A 22358-nucleotide genomic window follows, 5' to 3' on the forward strand; every position below is an offset into this window, starting at 1 on the left:
AGTCAAGGAGAGATTCTGAAAGGAGGGATGAAGGCTGGAGACTGAGGTTGTTCTTTGGGCTCCTTCCTCTCTTCTCCCGTTTAGGTTTGGTACCCACTGCAGCTGGCAAACTTGGCGGGCAGCCCAGGGACTGGAACCAGCTGGTGCATACAGAGAAAGAGGAGAAAATGTTCTCTGTGCCGTTAACTGGGAAACTGGGCCCCAAATTTACTCTTTCTAGCTTTGGAACGGCAGGATAGAGCCAACAAGGGGTTCGGTTTGGCAAGACAAACTGAAAGAGTGTGATGCCTCGTCCGTCTGGCTGCGAAAGGAAGAAAGGGGATTAGAAAAGATTCATAAAAGCGCAAAAATCTTCACTCTGTTCCTGCTGGATTGTGCGAGGCGAAAGCTTAGAGGGCCTGGCTGTAAAGGAGAGGAGAGAGGGAGGGAGAGAGGGACAGAGAAGAGGGAGTGGAGAGAGAGAGGGAAGAGAGAGGAGAGAGGGAGGGAGGAGAGGGAGGGAGGGAGAGAGAGAGAGGAGAGAAAAAGAAGAGAGGGAGAGAGAGAGAGAGAGAGAGAAGAGAGAGAAAGAAAGAGGGAGGGAGAGGAAGGAGGAGGGGAGAGAAGAAGAAGGGAGAAGGAAGAGGAAGGGAGAGAGAGGAGAGAGAAAAGAAGAGAGGGAGAGAGGAGAGAGAGAAAGAGAGGAAGAAAGAGGGAGAGGAAGGAGAGGGGAGAGAGAAGAAGAAGGAGAGGAGAGAGGGAGGGAGAGAGAGAGAGAGAGAAAAAGAAGAGAGGGAAGAGGAGAGAGGAGAAGAGAGGAAGAAAAGAGGGAGGGAGAGGAAGAGGAGGGGAGAGAAGAAGAAGGGAGAAGGAGAGAGGGAGGGAGAGAGAGGAGAGAGAGAAAAAGAAGAGAGGGGAGAGAGAGAGAGAGAGAAGAGAGAAAGAAAAGAGGGAGGGAGAGGAAGGGAGGAGGGGAGAGAAGAAGGAGAAGGAGAGAGAGAGGGAGGGAGAGAGAGAGAAGAAGGGAGGAGAGAGGGAGGAAGAGAGAGAGAGAGAAAAAGAGGGAGAGAAGAGAGAGAGAGAAGAGAGAAAGAAAAGAGGGAGGGAGAGGAAGGGAGGAGGGAGAGAAGAGGAAGGAGAGAAGAGAGAGGGAGGGAGAGAGAGAGAGAGGAAGGGAGGAGAGAGAGGGAGAGGAGAGAGGAGAGAGAGGAGAGGGGAGGAGAGAGAGAAGAGAGAGAAAGAAAGAGGGAGGGAGAGGAAGGGAGGAGGGAGAGAAGAAGAAAGAAGGAGAGAGGGAGGGAGAGAGGAGAAGAGAAAGAAAAGAGGAGGGAGAGAAGGGAGGAGAGAAGGAGGGAGAAGAGAGAGAGAAAAAGAAGAGGGGAGAGAGAGGAGAGAGAAAGGAAAGGGGTTGTATTAGAGAGAGAGAAAGAAAAGAGGGAGGGGAGGGAGAGAAGAGAGAGGGAGAAGGAGAGAGGGAGGGAGAGAGAAAGAAGAGAGGAGAGTGGAAGAGATGAGAAGAGAGGAGAGAAAAAAGAAGGGAGAGAGAAGAGAGGAAGGAGAAGGAGAGAACGGGAGAGGGAGGGAGAGGAGAGAGAGGAGAGAGAGAAAGAAAAGAGGATAGAGAGGGAGGGAGAGGAAGGGAGGAGGGGAGAGAAGAGGAAGGGAGAAGAAGAGGAGGGAGGGAGAGAGAAACTATTTGGTTTGGCACTGCATTGCCAATGTATATATAATGTCAGGTTTTGAACTGGTAAATGAACAGTAATTCTTTGAGGGAGGGAAGGAAGGAAGGAAGGAAAAGAAAGGGAGAAGGAAAGAAGAGACGGAAGGGAGGGAGGGAAGGAGAGGGAAAAATGAAGGAAGGAGAGAGGGAAGGAGAAGGAAGAGAGGAAAGAAAGGACAAGGAAGAAAGGGGAGGAGGAGAGGGAGAGTGGGAGGTAAAAAGAAGAGGGAAAGAAGGACAGGGAAGGAAGGGAGAGAAGGAAAGGAAAGAGGAACAAATGAAGGGGAGGGAAGAAATGAAGGAGACAGGGAAGGAAGGAAAGAACTATTTTTGAGACAATGAGAAGGATTTGATGGGTCTGGATCTTCAGAAGAAGAACTGGTCAAATCAATCAATCAAATCAGAAGAGAGCTGGAAGGGACCTTGGAGGTCTTCTAGTCCAACCCCCTGCTCAAGGAGGAGATCCTATACCATTCCTGTACCATTTCCCCTCCATTTCGGGTTGCTTCTCTCCTGGATTACTTCCCCTCCATGGTGGTCTGGGGCAGGGGGCTCCAACCGTGGCAACTTTAAGCCTGGCAGACTCCAACGAAGCAAAGCTCCAGGGGTGGGAATTCGATTTATTTTAGTACTGGTTCTCTGGGTGTGGCGTGTGTGGCGTGATGGGCATGGCTTTCTGTGGGCGTGGCTTGGTGGGTGTGGCAGGGGAAGGATCCTGCAAAATCCCCCTTCCCTCCCCACCCCACTAACCTGCTTTCCAGCTCCGTTCTCCTGTGTGGGGCAACCAAAGGAGACCCAGCCGATCAGCTGTGGGCGTGGCTTGGTGGGTGTGGTGTTCTGTGGGTGTGGCTTGGTGGGTGTGGCAGGGAAGGATCCTGCAAAATCCCCTTCCCTCTCCACCCCACTAACCTGCTTTCCAGCTCCGTTCTCCTGTGCGAGGCAACCAAAGGAGACCCAGCTGATCAGCTGTGGGCGTGGCTTGATGGGCGTGGTGTTCTGTGGGTGTGGCTGGTGGCTTGATGGGCATGGCATGGAGTAGCTTGGTGGGTGTGGCTTGGTGAGAGTGGCAGAGGAAGGATAGTGCAAAATCCCCCTTCCCACCCCACCCCACTAACCTGCTTTCCAGCTCCGTTCTCCTGTACAGGGCAACCAAAGGAGACCCAGCTGATCAGCTGGGACTCAATGGGAGGCAGAGAAGAGATGGGGTTGGCGGGGCCAGTCAGAGGTGGGATTGGCCGGTTCTCCGAACTACTCCAAATTTCCGCTACCGGTTCTCCAGATTTGGTCAGAACCGGCTGAATCCCACTTCCGCAAAGCTGGCTGGGGAATTCTGGGAGTTGAAGTCCCCCAGGCTTAAAGTGGCCGAGGTTGGAGACCCCTGCTCTAAATCAGTGTCCGTCAACTTTGGCTACTCGAAGATATGTGGACTTCAGCTCCCAGAATCCCCCAGCCAAGGCTGAGACATACCCTGGCTGGGGAATTCTGGGAGTTGAAGTCCTCCAGGCTTAAAGTGGCCAAGGTTGCAGACTCCTTGGTCTGGAGAAGAGATGGACCCTCTGGAGCAGCCCCTCAAATATTGGAAGTCTGCTATCATGTCCCCCCCACTTAGTCCTTCTGGGCCTTTTACAGTTTGAGGATATCAAGCATGGAGAAATTAAAAATGTGATTAATGCATCCCAAGAATCATAGAAAGCGGCTATCATGACACCCCTAGTCCTGCTTTTCTCTAAGACATGCAGGGTAATGAAGGTTTAATCATGGATGGGAAGGTTAAAGATAAGCCAGGAAGCATGAATTAGTGCCATCTGCAGTGCCTCTGTTTGTAAGTACCGTTTGAAAACACTTTGAATTCCGCAGTGCAGTTCCCAGACTTTTTAAAAACGTATATTGTATTAGGGAAAAATCTGCCCCAAAATGCATTCTGTGTACACATGCACAGAATGAATAAAAATTAGAATATGCTGACAAAAAAATAAAACTGCAGACAAAACTGAGTTAGGGTAAGTCCGCACGGGGAAAAAAATATATCAGATTTTAGCACCTGTTTTATCTTTCCACCTTAGAATTTATCTCAGCCTTGTTAAAAATTCTCTTGTCTTCATTCTGAAAAGGGCAATTTAATCATGCACCTTCTATTTGAGGAAAGTTGAAATCATGTCCTTCTCAGAATGAAGAAAAAAAAAAGATTTCTAAGCAGGGGGCTGGACTAGATGATCTTTAAAGTCCCTCCCAACTTCATGATCTAAAGCGGTTATTTCTCCAACCTGTGGGATTTCAAAAGCTCTGTGGACTTCAACTCGTCTTCTATCTTCTATCTGTAAAAGCGAAATGCCCCTCACTCATCATCACAAAATCTCCAGAACCGTAAAGCCTACAAACTTGAAATTTGGCCCGTATCTTCTTCTTGGCTTCTAGGGGCTCACTAAGAAAGGATTTTTCAAAAGGACCCTCAGAGCATTGAGAGTATTTCCTATATTATTATTATTAACACGCTCCAATGCTCAGGAGTTTTACTCTCCCTCCCCACCTGAAAAAAAGAAATCTCTTGTAAAGGCAAAACACAAGCAGAGGAGGGGAGTTTCACTTTCAGTTTCAGTTTCAGAGCACCAAGCAGCTTTAATACAGAATAGTTGAGCTAAGCCACACCCAGGCTCCTTGCTGTCTCCTCCTTACTCACACAGTAAATACTCTTTCAGTTTCTAAACAGCCCTCAACTCTCTCACACACTGACAGGATAAATATCAGATGAATACCGATGGATACTGGTAGGCAGAGGCAGAATCTATCTATCTATCATCTATCTATCTATCTATCTATCTATCTATCTATCTATCTATCTATCTATCTATCTATCTATCTATCTATCTATCTATCTATCTATCTATCTCTATCTCTATCTCTATCTCTATCTCTATCTATCTATCATCTATCTATATCTATTTACCTATCATCTATCTATATCTGTATCTATATATCTCTATCTCTATATATCTCTATCTATTTATATATCTCTATCTCTATCTATCTATCTATCTATCTATCTATCTATCATCTATCTATCATCTATCTATATCTATTTACCTATCATCTATCTATATCTGTATCTATATATCTCTATCTCTATATATCTCTATCTATCTATATATCTCTATCTCTATCTATCTATCTATCTATCTATCTATCATCTATCTATCATCTATCTATATCTATTTACCTATCATCTATCTATATCTGTATCTATATATCTCTATCTCTATATATCTCTATCTATCTATATATCTCTATCTCTATCTATCTATCTATCTATCTATCTATCTATCTATCTATCTATCTATCATCTATATCTATTTACCTATCATCTACCTATATCTGTATCTATATATCTCTATCTCTATATATCTCTATATCTCTATCTATCTCTATCTCTATCTCTATCTCTATCTCTATCTATCTATCTATCTATCTATCTATCTATCTATCTATCTATCTATCTATCTATCTATCATCATCTATCTATCTCTATACCTACCTACCTACCTACCTATCATCTCTCTCTCTCTCTCTCTCTCTCTCTCTCTGTCTCTCATCTATTTATCTTCTGCCTCTGCCTACCAGCCTCCATATATATATACGTATTGCAGTTAGACTGTCTTTGCAGCTGGAGGCTCTCTCCTCTTAGCTGTCTCCGCAGCAAGTCAAAACGAAGGCCTCACACACTTCCAACAGCATTTGTGACAAGGTCTTAATGGATGCCAAGGCGCAGAGGCTGGCCAGAATGCCAACCCTGCCAAGATTTCACAGCTGATGGGTTTTTAAGCACTGCTGGAAAGGAAATTCAGGCCCACTCATGCCACATTTCCATGCCAAGGCAAGGTGGTGTGGGCCAACAACCTCTTCCCCCTACCACCCCTGGGCGTCTCTAGTCCTCAAGGATTATCCCGACGTCCTTCAGCATCAACTCTAGCCATGGCTGCCCTTCGATTCTCCAAATTCTCAGCCACTTCCCCATTAATTCTGCCCTCTGCAGCAAACTCGAACAGATGTCTCCATGCAAACCTCCTTTTTTCCCCTTTCTTTGCCTTCTTTTTTATTTTATTATTTTGTTCCTCCACCCCCGCTTCTCCAAGGGTATCTGGTCAGAAATGAAAGAGGAAAAAGAAGGTCGCATCATGTTTTACAGCTGTTAGCAGAAGGAATTTTCCAGCTGGGAGCAGCAGCCCAAGGCCATTTGCTCTTGCCATTAAAAAAAAAGGGAAATTTGCAATTTAGTGTCTCCCAAAGGACTTAAACTGGGGGGGGGGGATTTGTACCTTCATGAAAGTCTTTTGCACAAATCAGCCTCCTCACTAACCAAACCCTACTCCCCCAAAAAAATCACAATACACAAACACGCACTGATATACATTCATGCTTATATATCAGCTTCTCTGAGGATTTATCAGATGTTGCTCAATAATGCTTAATACACACACACACACACACACACACACACACACAGGACTTCCTGAAAACCCTGGAGTTACACTATTTTTGCTGCCTGGAATGCAAAGCCCACCCACCTCCCACCTGTATGGGGTACCTTCTACCCCAGGGCTATTTTTGACCTCTCAAGGTTGCAGTGCAAATTGTTTGCAAGGTTTACAGTAAAAATAAAAAAAAAAGCCATATAATGAAGAGATGCAAACTCCATTTCTTAGACAGAGGCTGAAGGCGTGACAAAAAGTGCAAGAAATTTGAACACCCAAGGGGTGTTTTCTAAGCAAACCTGAAACTACTGTAGCTTTCTCTTTTTCTTTCTCTCCTTCTTTCCCTTCTTTCTTTTCCTCCCTTCTTTCCTTTCTTTTCCTTCTTTCTTTCCTTCTTTCTTTTCTTTCTTTTTTCTTCTCTTTTTCTCTTTCTTTTTTTCTCTTTGTCTCTTTCTCCCTTCCTTCCTCCCTCACTTCTTCCCTTTCTCATTTTCTTTCTCTCTCCTCCTTCCCCCCCTCCATCCCTCCCTTTTTGTTTTTTCCTTTCCTTTCCTTTCCTCTCTCATTTCCTTTCCCCTTCCTCCCTCCCTTTCTCATTTTCTTTCTCTCTCCTTCCTTTCCTCCCTCCCTCCCTTTTTGACTGTCTTCCTTCTCTTTCTTCATCCGTCTCATTATCCAAAGTCCCAAGAAAACTCCAAGAGATTTTCCACCAGATGGGGGGGAAAAAGAAACCCCCAGAAAAACAGACCTAACCTAAGATCTCCATCCTCTTTGTGAAAACATAACACCTTGGTGGCTTCTGCAGAATTCAGAAACCTCAAAAGATCCCCTGCCTCTTTGCATTCCCTCACGTTTGGAAGAGAGGGAGAAGATTCCCACCATCTGATGCATTTTCTCAAATGGATCCCCCCCCCCAAAAAAAGGCTGGATGGTGCTTCCTTAGAGACCTCTAGTCCAGGGGTTGCCAACCTTTTGGACCTCAAGGACCACCAAACTCATCATTTTAATTCCCGCGGAATAGAGACCCTGGGAAAATCCCCAAAAAATCTGCAGGAAAATCTCCTCACCCTGTTTTCCTACTGATTGATCGTTCTTTATTTGGGATCGCAGGATACCGTCTCCAGCTCCGTTCTCGGGGGAGAGAGAGAGAGAGAGAGACTTTTGGCTTCATGCAAGGAAAGCAGCAGGAAGCGCAGAAGTCTTTCTTTCTCTCCCCAAACTCCACCAGAAATGAGTCTTTGCCGGCACAGCCTCTTGGAGCAGGAGGCCTTGCAGGGTCCCAAAGACTCATTTCTGGTGGAGTTTGGGGGAGAAAAAGAAAAACTTTGGCTGCTTTCCTTGCATGCAGCCAAAAGCAGAAGAAGAAAGAAGCAGAAAGAAGCAGCCCGGTGGCCAGGCCAGGAGCGTGGGGTGAGTGGGGCAAGTTTCCCCCCTCTGCCCTTTCCCCCCTCCCCTCAATACCTCGTGTTGTTCGCAATGCAAGCAATGCAAGCTTTGTGTTCCCGCACAGCCTGGATTAATTGCTTTGGGGGTGACATTTCTCTGCGAACAACCAACATTTTCTCACGGACCCCCAGTGGTTCCTAGCCCACTGGTTGGCGACTCTGCTCTAGGGAGAGTTTCTCAACCTTTGCTCCTGAAAGATGGCTGGACTTCAACTCCCAGAATTCCCCAGTGAAAGGAATTGAAGTCCACAGATCTTAAAGCTGTCGAGCATCACTATAACAGAAGTTGAAAATTCTCTTAGTCCTTGACTGACATTCGTTTCGTGTTTGTTCAAAGTTAAAACAGCACCCAAAAAAAAAAAAAAATGACTTAGGACCAATCCTTGCAGTTATGACATAGCATTTCCCAATGTCACGTGATCAAAATTCAGGCACTTGGCAAGCTCTTAACAACGGTTGCACTGTCCTGGGGTCATGGGATCGCCTCTTGCAACCTGTGATGACCCAAAGGGGCGTGGCACAAAAATAACGAAGTCACCAAAGTAGAATAAATTCCCTTTAATGCCTCCAACTTGGCCCCCAATGTCCAATTATCCTCGGCTGGAGAACAAACTCTTCTAAAAACAGTCTACGAAGGGAGTAAATGCAGTCCGAACCCAAAGTAAAGATAATTAGAAATTAAAAAACAACAACAACCCAAGCCACACTGAAGTCATTAACACAGCAGGCCAGGATGATAAATTGCAGACTTCCAACAGATAATGCAGCAACCACAGTTGGGAGGACGCCAAAACCCAGATAAGCCTCGACCAAGATAATGCACGCTTTGCTTCCAGCAACTTTGCCATGCGCAGTTTCCCCTTTTAAACAGTCTTCCCAGCTGCAGCCCAGGAAGGGGATCAGGGCCCTTTCCTCCCCCTAAACCATGTTGCTCCCTTATCCGCTCCTCCCTGTGTGCCCTAAGATGAAGAGTGGATGGCCCTGGGTCTTCCTCTCAATGCCCAACAGGACTATGCCCTTCCCCAGTTTCCTCCACAGCCACGGGAGCCACGCTGCCACTGCCTGTCGACTGTTCCACCTCCCCCTTGGAATCAGAATCCAACGGGCATGACAACCTTCCCAGCTGGCTTCAAATAAGCGAAATCAATTGGGGGGAGGGAGCCAGATTCACTTAAGGACCACATCATTCACTTAACAACTGAAATGATTCACTTAACAACTGCACCATTCACTTAACTGCAGCCATTGACTTAACAACTTCAGTGATTCACTTAATGGCCTTGGCAAAAAAAATAAGGTCATAAATTCAGGCATGACTCCACGAAACCACTGTCTTGTTTGGCCAACAAATATTCTGGTCCCAGTTGTGGACATAAGTTGAGGACTACCTCTATTCTTTGCCGCTTTCTACTACCCACCCCGAAGAAAGAGGTGGCTTTCTTATTTAAGGTATTTACCTTATTTATAAACACTGTTTCAGCCTGCATTGAGCAGGGAGTTGACTAGATGGCCTCTAAGGTCGCTCCCAACTCTGGGGTTCTGTCTTCTCTCCCGGGGCCACATTCTTCTTCCTTCCTTCAATGTTTTAAGTCAGGGGTCTCCAACCTTGGCCGCTTTAAGACTTGTGGACTTCAACTCCCAGAATTCCCCAGCCATCCAGGAATGATAGAGTTGGGAGAGACCAGAAGGGTCATCTAAGTCAGGGGTCTCCCACCTTGGCCGCTTTAAGACTTGTGGACTTCAACTCCCAGAATTCCCCAGCCAGCCAGGAATGATAGAGTTGGGAGAGACCAGAAAGGTCATCTAAGTCAGGGGTCTCCCACCTTGGCCCCTTTAAGACTTGTGGACTTCAACTCCCACAATTCCCCAGCCAGCCGTGTCTGTTTCTTTTTTTTCTCTCAACCACCTAAAGTGGAGAGAGATTGCAGAGGAAGGGATTACAAGAGAGCAAGCGATGCTGGCTGGGGAGAATTCTGGGAGTTGAAGTCCACAAGTCTTAAATTAGCCAAGTTTGGAGACCTCTGTTTTTAAGGTCACCTGGTCACGGCTGTGAAACCAGAAAGAGGACCTGGAGTGGGAAGGATAATATTTTCGGGAAAGGCAATTTAGGCTGGATGCAATCAAAACAGCATGTAAATTTCCACTGAAATCCAGCGTGCAGATAAAAACAGCAACGTTGAGCCAGAGAATTTCAGGTTCCTTGGAAGAAAAATTGAAGTTTATTACAATTTTAATTTGTTCCCTGATGCCTTTGGTCCCCTGAGTTTCCCAACGGTGACTCTCCCAGTCCTTTACCATTCTCCTTCAGCAAGTTAAAAAAAAAATCAGAATTAATATGGAACAGCAATAAATCTAGGAAGGCCTGGCGTATAGATCCTATTTGAAGATTGACTAATAACGCTGCAGAGGTCAAGGTAAGGATGAAAGAAGCGTCTGCAGCCAGCGACTTCTGAGATTTTCTATACGGCTGCAGAGATCCGTCGGGAATCAGCAAACCTGGTTCCCCTAAGGAGCAATTATTGGGTATGAATGGACCTACTCAGAGGAAATTCATCAGGCTTCCCTTCCAGACGTTTTCCCCCATAGGGATTATGGCATCTGTTCTTGATGTGTGTGTGTTTCTGAAATCATCGGAAACACAGCAAAAAGTGTTTTGGTTTTTGTTTTTTAATTAAAAAAGAAAAAGGATTTTCTGTTCTATTGCAACATTCCCTGAAGCTTCAAAAGTCTGTGAGAATTGGGTCCGAAATCATTCAAAATTCACAGTCGTGCGGAAAGTCACTGACTCCGAAACCCATGCTGCTGAGGAAAGGGGGAGAGGCCTGGGCTGATTAAGGGCAGGGGAAGATGGGGGATACCCTCCCCCTTTCCATAGCTGGCATGGGGGAGTTGGCACAGACCCATTGGAATTGGGGTGGGGGAAAGAACCACAGATTTGGAGAGGGGGAAAAATAAAAAGCGCTCTTTCTTTGATCATATTATTTTTCCAGACAGGAAGACGGTGGAAACCCCTTCCTCACAATTCCTGACCCCGGTTTGTTTCATCCAGGCTCTGGAATTCATTCATTCCCAAGAATCCAATCCCCCTTCCCCTAATTCCTTCGGGAAAATCAACCCCGGGATCCTCCGCCGTCCGTATCCAAATTATTGCAAGGAATCTCCACCAGCTACGTTGGCAGAATAGATGGCTTCGGTTCGTGGCATTTTTTCTGGGTATCTGTCACCCCCACCCCCCGCGAGCCTTAAAGGGGGAGGGGGAGAGAGGCTTTGGAGGGGTGAGGTCTCAGCGGAAGGCAGCCCCCTGGCATGGCACAAAGCTGGCTTTCCGGGAAAATCTGCGCCAGGCCGCGATGGGAGGAATTCGCACCAACTGTCCCCTATTCAGTGGGCAGCGAGGAACCTCGGCCGAATCCAGAGTCCTGGGTTCAAGAGTGGAGCATCCATAAGAACTGAGCTGCCTTTTTAAAAGTGGCTTTCAGTTCTCTGGGATTCAATCCATCCCTTTGGAAATCATACAGAAACGGTCCTTTCCGACTTCAAGCTTCTGGCCATTTTTTCCACAACTTCCTGGTTGCCTTTCATCTAAGCTTGCTAGCCAAGATCGGTTTAGGCTCTCCAGATTAGCCACGGTTAACAATTAGGCTAGTTATCTAAGACAGACTTAAGGCACAGCCTCAGTCCTGCAGCCACATCTCTGCAGTCCCTTCTTCCGAGATAAGGTCGATTCCCCCCCCTCCCTTCTAGCCTCCAGTTCTCCCCTCCAAGCTTTGACCAGCTCTGACCCTGCTTAGCTGCCAGATGCCACCGCCGGGTTGGCATCTCGGGATACGGGGCAGCTCGCAAGGGCATCCAAAGCCTGGAGCTCCAACCCAAGACCCCCCTCAATATCTCATCCAGCCAGTGTCAGCTGCCCCAGAGAGAAAACTTGGGGTGCTGCCAACCTCCCTGGCAAGTTTAGGAGGCAGGGGGGTCACCAGTTGTCCTTCAGATCTGCCCAGTTTCAGAGGCCCCCCGGGCTGGCCCGCCTGGGGTCGCTGTCCTGCTCGTAGCGGTACTGGTACCCCTCCATCTGATCCCGGCAGGCTTCCCGCAGGTTGTTCAGCCACCGTTTAATGCCCCGTCGATTCAGGTAAAGCACCATCAAGAAAACCAAGCCGATCAATGCCAGCACGATGCCCAGGAAGACGTAGGAGACGGTCTCCAGCTCCTTCGGCTCCGGCCCGCCGACGGGCTCCAGCAGCTCCCAAGCCGCCCCTTCCTCCAGGCACTGAAGCTGGCGGGGCCGAAGGCGCAGCACCAGCGCGTCCCGCAGCTGCGGAGGGTCGGCGCAGCGCAGCTCCCTCCGATCCGGCGCCCGCCACGTGGCGTTGCCCAGCCAGAGCAGCAGCGGTCGCAGAGCGGGGCAGTCGCAAGTCAGGGGGTTGCCCGCCAGCTGCAAGCGCAGCAGAGGCGCGGCCAGCCCGTCGGGCCGCGGCGCCCGGAGCGAGTTGTTGCGCGCGTCCAGCTCTTGCAAAGAAGCCGGCAGCGCCCAGCCGGCGGGCAGGGCGCGCAACCCGTTGCCGGCCAGCTCCAGCCGCGCAAGGCTGAGGTTGGCCAGAGCCGAGCCCAGCACTTCTTCGGCCGTCCGTCCGTCCGTCAGCGCCCCGTTGAGGCCGAGCCGGTGCAAGCGGGCGCAGAAGAGGAAAGCGCCGGGCGAGACGCGGCGCAGCGGGTTGTGGCTTAAATCCAGCGCGGCCAAGGACGGCAGCCCGGCGAAAGCCGCTTCTTCCAGCGTTTCGATGCCGCTCCGGAGCAACGCCAGCAACGTTAAGTGGAGCAAGGGTCGTCGAGCCCAACCCCGAGGCTCCCAGCCGCCCGCAAAGGCCGCCCGGCTCAGCACGGTCAGGTTGGCGCCCACCACGGTCAAGTTGCGCACCGCGGACGGCAGCTCCGCCGGCGGCTCTTGCAGCACCACGAAGCGGCACTGCACCGTGTCCGGCGTGGCGAACCAGAAACAAGGCGAGCAGCCCCGGCTCTGCAGCAGCGGAGGGAGGAAGAGGAGGAGGAGGAAGAGGAGGAGGAGGAGGAGGCGCAGCAGCGAAGGGGGCGCCGGGCCATGCTTAGCCCAGCTTGGGCATCCCCGCCAGCGCCGCCCGGGAGGGCTGCCGGCTGCTTCGGAGGCTCCGGAGCCGCCGCCGCCGCCGCCTGGCCCGGGGAGAGCGCTGCTTTCGACGGCAGCCGGAGGGAAGTCTGGGCCGGGCGCGGGGAGGCTGCTCCGGACGGCCCAGGTGGGAGGCGGGGAGAGCCGAGGAGGAGGCTGCCCCGGCTCGGCTCCAGGGAGGGAGGGAGGGAGGGCGGGAGCGCGCGCGGGCGGCCTTCGGGGGCGCGCGCCTCTGCTTGCCTCTCTCTCCTCCGGCTGGGACGCTTGGATGTTTGGGGACCCGCTTGCTCTCTCTGCACGTTCTCAGAGGCGCTCTCTCTCTCGGCCTCTTTCGGGCACTCTCCGGCTCTCTGCACCTTCTCAGAGGCTCTGTGCCTTGTCGACCCTGTAGTTTGGGGGCGGCGGAGTGAGCGGAAGGGACTCCTCCACTTTGGCACCTGGCTCCCTCCGGCTCTCTGCACGTTCTCAGAGGCTCTGTGCCTTGTCGGCCCTCTAGTTTGGGGGCGGCGGAGTGGGCGGAAGGGACCCCTCCACTTTGGCGCCTGGCTCCCTCCGGCTCTCTGCGCGTTCTCAGAGGCGCTCTCTCTGCCTCTTTCGGGCTCCCTCCGGCTCTCTGCGCGTTCTCGGGAGCTCTTGCTGCCTTTTCTTTCGGGGCGTCCTTCGACCGACTGGGCAGAAGAGAGTCACACACACACACACCCGCCCCGCCCCGAGTTTGGCGCCCGGCACTCTGCACGTTCTCAGAGGCGCTCTTTCTTGCCTGCCTCTTGTTTGGGGGCGTCGGATGGTGGGGTGAGTAGACTATGTTGCCCTGGCGTCGGCGCCTCGTATCCTTCGGCTTTCTGCACGTCCCCAGAGGCTCCCTCTTTTCCCTGCCTTTTTTTTCCCGGGGCGTCGGACGGCGGAGTGAATCGAAGCTTTGTTGCCTGGCACCCTCCGGCCCTCTGCACGTTCTCAGAGGCGCTCTCTCTGTCTCTTTCGGGCACTGTCCGGCTCTCTGCACGTTCTCAGAGGCTCTGTGCCTTGTCTGCCCCTAGTTTGGGGGCGTCGCTCAGCGGAGTGGGCAGAAGGGAGCCCCGACTTTGGCGTCCGGGATCCTCCGGCTCTCTGCACGTTCTCAGAGGCTTTCTCCGTGCCTGCCTCTTCTTGAGGGGAGGCGGGAGGCGTTGGACGGCGGGGGGGCGGGGGAGCGGCTCTTCTCCCCACGCTGTCGGAGAAGCGTGTCCAGGGGAATCTCCCCCAGGGGTGGGGGTGGGTGGGTGGGAGAGGCGACGCGAGGAGCAAGTCGCGTGGCTGCGCCCGGAGTGATGCGGGGGGTTGGTGGGGAGAAGGATGCTGGAAGGAGGAGGCATGTGAAGGACGCGTCCCAAAGGTTGTAAGGACGGGACTGGGTTGCAGCATAGAACAGAACAGAAAGATACAGAATAAAGGAGAAGAGAAGAGAATAGAGAGAATAGAATATATGGAATGGAATAGAATGGAATGCAATAGAATATCAAATAAAGAATAGAATAGAATAGAATAGAATAGAATAGAATAGAATAGAATAGAATAATAGAATAGAATAGAATAGAATAGCATAGCAGCATAGCATAGAATTCTTTATTGGCTACATGTGATTGTGTCTTGGTGCAAATGCTCTCAGTATACATAAAATAAAAGATACATTTGTCAAGAGTCATCAGGTGCAACACTTAATAATAGTCATAGAGTGCAATAAGAATAGAATAGAATAGAATAGAATAGAATAGAATAGAATAGAATGGAATGGAATGGAATGGAATGGAATGGAATGGAATGGAATGGAATGGAATAGAACAAAACAGAATAGAATAGAATAGGAATAGGAATAGGGATAGAATAGGAATAGGATAGGATAGGATAGGATAGGATAGGATAGGATAGGATAGGATAGGATAGGATAGGATAGGATAGAATTCTTTATTGGCCAGGTGTGATTGGACACACAAGGAATTTGTCTTGGTGCAAATAAATGCTCTCAGTGCACATAAAAGAAAAGATACATTTGTCAAGAGTCGAGAATCATACGGTGCAACACTTAATGATGGTCATAGGATGCAATAAGCAATCAAATCATACTAGGAAACAGTCCATATAAACCGTAAGGATACAAGTGACAAAGTCACAGTCACACAGTCACAAGTGGAAGGAGATGGGCAATAAAGAGTTATGAGAAGATTAATAGTAATATCGTGTTTCTCATATAATAAGGCTGGGTTTTTTTTTTTTTTTTGAGCCCCGAAAAAATGGCTAGGCTGTCTTTTCGGGGGTGACTTAATTCCCCCCCCCTTGCATCTTTGGGCGGGCGGGCGGCAACGGCTTGGATGTTGACCTCGGCGTTGGTGGGGCACTTCGTATCGGGGTCAACGCAGGCAGCACCATATCCGGGTGTGCAACAAAAGTACTTCCTAACGGCAATCCCCTCCGCCATTCCCCCCCCCATTTTGCATGTTTTAATATAGGCCTTAATTTGGGGGGGAGGAGCTTAATTTCATTTCATGCCTATAAAACATGCTGGGACTTCCTATTGGGGGAGGCCGTATTGTTGGAGAAACAGGGTAGTAATGTAAGTAATAGAATAAATAACTATAATCATAGGGGTTGGACTAGAAGACCTCCAAGGTCCCTTCCAACTCTGTTACTCTATGAATTATAAGTCACTTTTTTTTTTTTGCCAGTGCTGCAACTTCAAACGGTCATTAAATGCACTGTGGTAAGTTGAGGACCAATTGTATTTTGTCGAAGCTTTATAGCAAAAACCTCCAAAGAAATTATGAGTGGATCACGCAGCACAATTTGTGTTGTTGTTTTTTTGGCTGTTGCCGTGTTTTATTGTTCATTTTGCCATCTGAGAGTCCTCTTTGGAATGGAGACATTCCATTTTTAGCCCTGGTTCGATCCCATTTCTCTCCATCTTATTATTTCGGGCTTTCAAAAAAAAAAAAAAAAGTCTTCAAAGAGACTTTTAAAAAAATGAAATGGCTGCCCTTTTGAGCTTCGATTGAAATAGAAAGAGATGAAACCGGAGTAGAGGAGAAACTGGGGAGGGGCTGCGAATGGGCTTAGTGTGCTTGGGGGAGGGTGAATATGGAGAGATTCTCTTTTTTAAAAAAAAATTGGGGTCCCTGGAAAAAGGTTTTTTGGGGACCTTCTGGGGCACTTAATTTTTTTTTTTTTTTAAAGAAAGAGCAATCTCACCAAATCTGTCTTGACATTGTTTCAAAAACACCTGCTTTTTCGAAAGAGAGTATCTCACCTCTTTTGTCTTTTATAAATCATTTTTACAAAAAGTTTTACAAAGAATATAAGAAGCAACCCAAAGAAGGAAGGAGGGAGAGAAGGAAAAAGGAGGGAAAGGAAGGAAAGAAGGAGATGGTAGGAAGGGATGAAGGAAGGAAAGAGAAAGGTAAAAAACAGGAAGAAAGGGAAGAAAGGAAAGAAGGAAGGAAGGAAGAAAAGGAAGAGTCAAGGAAGGAAGGAGGGAGGAAAGGAAGGAAAAAGGAGAAAGAAGGTAGGAAGGGATGAAGGAAGGAAAGACAAAGATAAAAAACAGGAAGAGAGAAAGAAAGAAGGAAGAAAAGGAAGAAAGAAAAAAGAAAGAAAGAAAAGGGAGAGAGACAAGGAAGTAAGAAGGGAGGGAAGGAAGGAAGAAAGGAAGGAAGGAAAAAAGGAAAGGAAGCAAAGAAAGAAGGAGAAGGAAGGTAGGAAGGGGTGAAGGAATGAAGGGAAGAGAAAGATAAAAACAGGAAAAGAGAAAGAAAGAAGGGAAGGAAAAAAGAAAGAAAGAAAAGGGAGAGAGAGAAGGAAGGAAGAAGGGAGGGAAGGAAGAAAGAGGAAAAAAGGGAAAGGAAGGAAAGAAAGAAGAAGGAAGGGATGAAGGAAGGAAGGAAAGAGAAAGATAAAAACAGGAAGAGAAAGAAAGAAGGGAAGGAAAAAAGAAAGAAAGAAAAGGGAGAGAGAGAAGGAAGGAAGAAGGGAGGGAAGGAAGGAAAGAAGGGTAAGGAAGGAAAGAAGGAGAAGGAAGGTAGGAAGGGATGAAGGAAGGAAGGAAAGAGAAAGATAAAAAACAGGAAGAGAGAAAGAAAGAAGGAAAGAGAAAGAAAAGGGAGAGAGACAAGGAAGGAAGGAGGGTGGGAAGAAGGAAGGAAGGAAAGAAGGAAAAGGGAGAAGAAAGAAGGAAAGGGTGAGAATAAGGAAGGAAAGAAAGAAAGGAAAGAAAGAAACAAGCAAAACTATGGAAGGAGAGAATAATAGCTGAAAGAAAAAAAGCTCACTTTAAAATTAATTGCATTTGAACTGCTCCTTAATTGCATTTGTATTGTATTTGGATTTGTATTGCTTTAGACTTTGATGCTGCTAGTTGGTTTGGTGTTTTAATTTTGCATTTTCAGTGACGTTGCAAAAAAATCACCAACGGTCAAAGAAGGGAGCCAATGTGGTCCTTTTTTTTTTCCTATTACCCAGTTTCCCCCAATCCCCCAATCCACAAATCCTAAATACATCTTTTTTTAATCCATATTGTGCAAAAAAAAAAAAAAAATCTACTGTTTTTTTTTCTTCCTTCTTCTTTCTGGTCTTCATTTCCCCTTTTAGCAAACGAGGTTTTGCAAACTCAGCGGAAAAAAGACTGGAAAAAGGGCTCTGGATATCACACACATTTTTTGCTTCGCTGAAGCCACCCGTCTCTAATTTTTGAATCGCTTTGGGGCAACCTTCTCTGGCAGGTCACAGCCCCCCAGAAACTGTGGAGATTGCAGAGGAAGCCGTTTCCAAAATATCTCCTGGACTTTACGTGGCTTCTAAATAGCTTGGCCTCATCTGTTAACGTGATTCTTGTTGCCACGATATCAAGAAAGAGGTTGAGACTCTGGAAAAAGTGCAGAGAAGAGCCATAAAGAGCTAAAACATGCGACGAATGGTTACAGGAATTGGGGGATGTCTCCTTTGATGAAAAGAAGGACTAAGGGGGACATAGAATAGCAGAGTTGGAAGGGACCTTGGAGGTCTTCTAGTCCAACCCCCTGCCTAGGCAGGAAACCCTACACCACTTCAGACAAAGGGCTATCCAACCTCTTCTGAAAAACTTCCAGTGATGGAGCATTCCCAACTTCTGGAGACAAGTTATTCCACGGGTTAATTGTTCTAACCAATCTAGGTAGAATTACTTCTGCTGGAAAACTAAGCCTGGGCTTCCTTTTTATTCATTGTTATTCTATTTTTATTCATTAAACATGACAATCGGTTAACTGAACATTTAAAAACATATCACAAATATCATTTTCTGGCACTGATGGTTGATACGGTTCATTGTTCTAACTGTGAAGAAATTCCTCCTTCGTTCTAAGTTGCTTCTCTCCTTGATGCGTTTCCATCCGTTGCTCCTTGTCCTGATTTCAGGTCCTTTGGAGAATAATTTGACCCCTCTTTTCTTTGGGGCAGCCCCTCAGATATTGGAAGGCTGCTATCATGTCCCCACTAGTCCTTTTCATTAAACTACACATGCCCAATCCCTACCATTGTTCTTCCTATGTTTTAGCCTCCAGCCCCCTAATCTTCTTTGTTGCTCTTCTCTGCTTTCCAGAGTCTCAACGTCTTTTTTTTACAACTGGATGCATGATAGCATCTTCCAATATTTGAAGGGCTGCCCCAAAGAAAAGGGGGTCAAGCTATTCTCCAAAGCCCCACAAGGCAGGACAAGAAGCAATGGATGGAAACTCATCAAGGAGAGAAGCAACTTGGAACTAAGGAGGAATTACCTGACAGTGAGAACAATTAACCAGTGGAACAGCTTGCCACCAGACATCGTGGGCGCTCCATTACTGGAGTTTTTTTAAGAAGAGACTGGAGAGCCACTTGTCTGGAATGGCATTAAGGTTTCTCCTGTTTCATTCAGGCCCTGATTTCTCATAAGTGCTCCACCAGAAGACGAAGAGGGTGCCAAGCCCTCGGCAATCAATAAACCTGAAGGATTTGTGGGCAAATGCAGAACGACAATTTAAACTTTTAAAATAAAAATAAAAAACCCCACGAAAGTGCAGTAATGGGATTTTTTCTGGCTAGGAAATTCTTCTCGAAAGGACATTGACACGGAGTGGGGTTTGTCATAGCCACAGTAACTTCACATCCAAAACGTCATCAGAAAAGCACAACAAAGAAGGTTCTTTCTGCGCCAACTCAGGAAGCTCAAACGGCCCAAAAGGAGCTGCTGATCCAGTTCTACAGAGGAATGACGGAGTCTGTCATCTGCATCTCTATCACTGTCTGGTTTGGTTCTGCAACCCAACAGGACAGACACAGACTTCAGAGGATAATTAGGACTGCAGAAAAAAACAATGGCTGCCAACCTGCCTTCCATGGAGGACCTGTATATACTGCATAAGTCAAAAAGAGGGCTGTGAAAATATCTACAGACCCCTCACATCCCGGACATAAATTGTTTCAACTCCTTCCCTCAAAACGACGCTATAGAGCCCTGCACACCAGAACAACTAGACACAAGGGGAGTTTTTCCCGAACGCCATCACTCTGTTAAACTAATAATTCCCTCAACACTGTCCAACTATTTACAAAGTCCGTACTATTATTATTAATCCTCCCATCCTTTCACCCATCTCCTCCCACTTGTGACTGTAACTTTGTCGCTTGTATCCTTACGATTTATATGGACTGTTTCCTAGTATGATTTGATTGCTTATTGTACCCCATGACTATTATTAAGTGTTGCACCTGATGATTCTGGACTCTTGATGAATGTATCATCTCTTTTATGTGCACTAAGAGCATTTGCACCAAGACAAATTCCTTGTGTGTCCAATAAACACACTTGGCCAATAAAGAATTCTCTTCTCTTCTCTTCTCTTCTCTTCTCTTCTCTTCTCTTCTCTTCTCTTCTCTTCTCTTCTCTTCTCTTCTCTTCTCTTCTCTTCTCCTCTTCCATCCCATCCCATCTCATCCCATTCCATTCCATTCTATTCTATTATTTCCTTATTCTCTTTTCTCTTCTTTTCTCTTCTTTTCTCTTCTTTTCTCTTCTTTTCTCTTCTTTTCTCTCCTCTCCTCTCCTCTTCTCTTCTGTAACAGCAAGATTTGGAAGAGACCTTTGGAGGTCTTCTAGTCCAACCCCTGTTCAAGCAGGAGACCCCATACCAGGGAGATCCTGTGCCATTCCGGACAAATGGCCGTCCAATCTCTTCTTGAAAACTTCCAGGGTTGGAGCATTCACAGTTTCCGAAGTTCTGTTCCACTGATTAAATTGTTCTCACTGTGACGAAATTTCTCCTTTTAGTTCTAGGTTGCTTCTCTCCTTGATTAGTTTCCATCCGTTGCTTCTTCTCCTGCCTTCAGAGCATCATCTACTTTTAATGACCCACAATCCCTTGCGGAGTGGAGTCCGAGCAACTGAATGGAGTTATCAGAGTGTTTTACTGGCCGGTTGCCTTTCCTGTTGCCAGTGCGGAGTTTTGTTTCAGCAGATATATTGTCATCGTGGCCAGAGAGAGAGAAATATCTGCCTCTAAGTGCAGATTGAACTCATAGCCTCCCTGAATATGGGGGGGCTTTATGGTCCTTCTTTTCATCAGAGTAGACCTACACAATTCCTGCAACCGTTCTTTCAGATGTTTTAGCCGCCAGTCCCCTAATCCTCTCTGTTGTTCTTCTCTGCCCTCTTTCTAGAGTCTCTTTCTAGAGTATCTTGAGTGTAATTAATAACTATAATATCAACAGTCAGTAATGATGTCTGCTTCTATGGGGAAAAAAAAACATAAAGAAAAATAGTAAGTAACAAAGAAAATAGCAAAAAGAAAGAAAAGAAGAAAAATTATAAATAATCTACTTCTTTAGTACAAAATCATTTTTCTGTATATTCTCTTACGTGTATAATGTTAGATTGGGAGCTGCTATCAAGCTGTTTATACTATACATTGTATTTATACTATTTACACTGTATATGTGATCAAGTGGCAGAATAGTTGAGTTCATGCTGAAGCAGAACATAATCTTTTTGGACATCGTGGCCACCAAAACATGGATGCATCATGCCGTATTCCACGTGTGGCCTTTACCAAGGCATTATAAAGTGGGGTTAACACTTCACATGATATTGATGTAGCCTAGGATTGTGTGCAGTGGTGGGATTCAATTTTTTTTACTACCGGTTCTGTGGGCATGGCATGGCTTGGCGGGCGTGGCAGGGGAAGGATATACTGCAAAATCCCCCTTCCCTCCCCACCCCACTCACCTGCTTTCCAGCTCCGTTCTCCTGGGCAAGGCAACCAAAGAAGACCCAGCTGATCAGTTGTGGGCGTGGCTTGGTGGGCATGGCATTCTGTGTGTGGCTTGGTGGGCATGGCTTGGTGGACAAGGCAGAGGAAGGATATACTGCAAAATCCCCCTTCCCTCCCCACCCCACTCACCTGCTTTCCAGCTCCGTTCTCCTGGGCAGGGCAACCAAAGAAGACCCAGCCAATCAGCTGTGGGCGTGGCTTGGTGGGCGTGGCATTCTCTGTGGGTGGCTTGGTGGGCATGGCTTGGCGGGCGTGGCAGGGGAAGGATATACTGTACTACAAAATCCCCCTTCCCTCCCCACCCCACTAACCTGCTTTCCAGCTCCATTCTCCTATGCAGGGCAACCAAAGAAGACCCAGCTGATCAGATGGGACTCAATGGGAGGCATAGAAGAGATGGGCTCGGCGGGGCGAATCTGAGGTGGGATTGGCCGGTTCTCCCAACTACTCAACATTTCTGCTACTGGTTCTCCAGAACCGGTCCGAACCGGCTGAATCCCACCTCTGATTGTGTGGCTTTTGGGAGCATAACAGATTGCGTTGGCATTAGGCATCCATTTAAGCCCTGGAAATCAAGGGAACGAATAACAGAACAAGGGAGGGAGCTTTGAGGTCATCCAGTCCAACCCCCTGCTCAAGCAGGAGATCCTATGTGAAGTGACGTACAACGGATGGAACTTCTAAATCTCGTGTTCTGGAAGAGGCCGTTTGCCTACAGTTGAGCCGTGCTACAAATTTCAGCTTTTCCTTTCTGAGACAAACTCCTCCAAAACCTGCAGGGCTTCCTTCTCCCCCTCCTCACCTCCCAGGGTGCCCATCATCCACCGATGCCTCTTGATCACAAACATCATCACCGCAAGGAGAGGGGGAAGGAGCTCGCGAGCGAGGATAATGCCTTTCGGTTACTCACTGAGTGGGCTGATAATGGAAATCAGATCAATGGTCTATTTTTAGTCTGCACACAACCTTGGCAGCTTTCAGAAGGATGGACTTCAACTCCCAGAATTCCCCAGGCAGCGTGGATCAACTTCAAGCCTCACAATTCCCCACGAATGGACTGCTATTCCCAGAATTCCCCAGCCTTTATACTTTAAGACTTCCACTCCCAGAATTCCCCAGCCAGCATGCTTTAAAGTTGAGTGGACTTCAACTCCCAGAATTCCCCAGGCAGCGTGGATCAACTTCAAGCCTCACCATTCCCCACGAATGGACTGCTATTCCCAGAATTCCCCAGCCTTTATACTTTAAGACTTCCACTCCCAGAATTCCCCAGCCAGCATGCTTTAAAGTTGAGTGGACTTC

General features: G+C 47.7%; 1 protein-coding gene across 1 annotated transcript; it reads right to left on the reverse strand.

Moving 5' to 3' along the window:
* Nucleotides 1-11545: 11545 nt before the first annotated feature.
* On the reverse strand, nt 11546-21907 carry TPBGL (trophoblast glycoprotein like). Its single transcript, XM_087967481.1, has 3 exons — nt 21859-21907; nt 21559-21621; nt 11546-12920 (listed from the first exon to the last, which is right to left on the reverse strand). The coding sequence occupies exons 1-3, from the start codon at nt 21905-21907 to the stop codon at nt 11611-11613; spliced, it is 1422 nt and encodes a 473-aa protein (XP_087823607.1). The 3' UTR covers nt 11546-11610.
* Nucleotides 21908-22358: the final 451 nt, after the last annotated feature.

Source organism: Notechis scutatus, chromosome 5 (assembly GCF_049901735.1).
Source record: "Notechis scutatus isolate UNSWTSFEM ecotype Mainland chromosome 5, rNotScu1.2, whole genome shotgun sequence".
NCBI lineage: Eukaryota > Metazoa > Chordata > Lepidosauria > Squamata > Elapidae > Notechis > Notechis scutatus.

Coding starts and splice junctions, on each gene's coding strand:
- TPBGL (XM_087967481.1), bottom strand. CDS start 21,907: ATGATGTTTGTGATCAAGAGGCATCGGTGGATGATGGGCACCCTGGGA. Junction 21,622..21,858: donor GATGATGGGCACCCTGGGAG/GTGAGGAGGGGG, acceptor CTTGATTTCCAG/GGCTTAAATGGATGCCTAAT. Junction 12,921..21,558: donor CAAAAGCCACACAATCAGAG/GTGGGATTCAGC, acceptor CCCTCCCTGGAG/CCGAGCCGGGGCAGCCTCCT.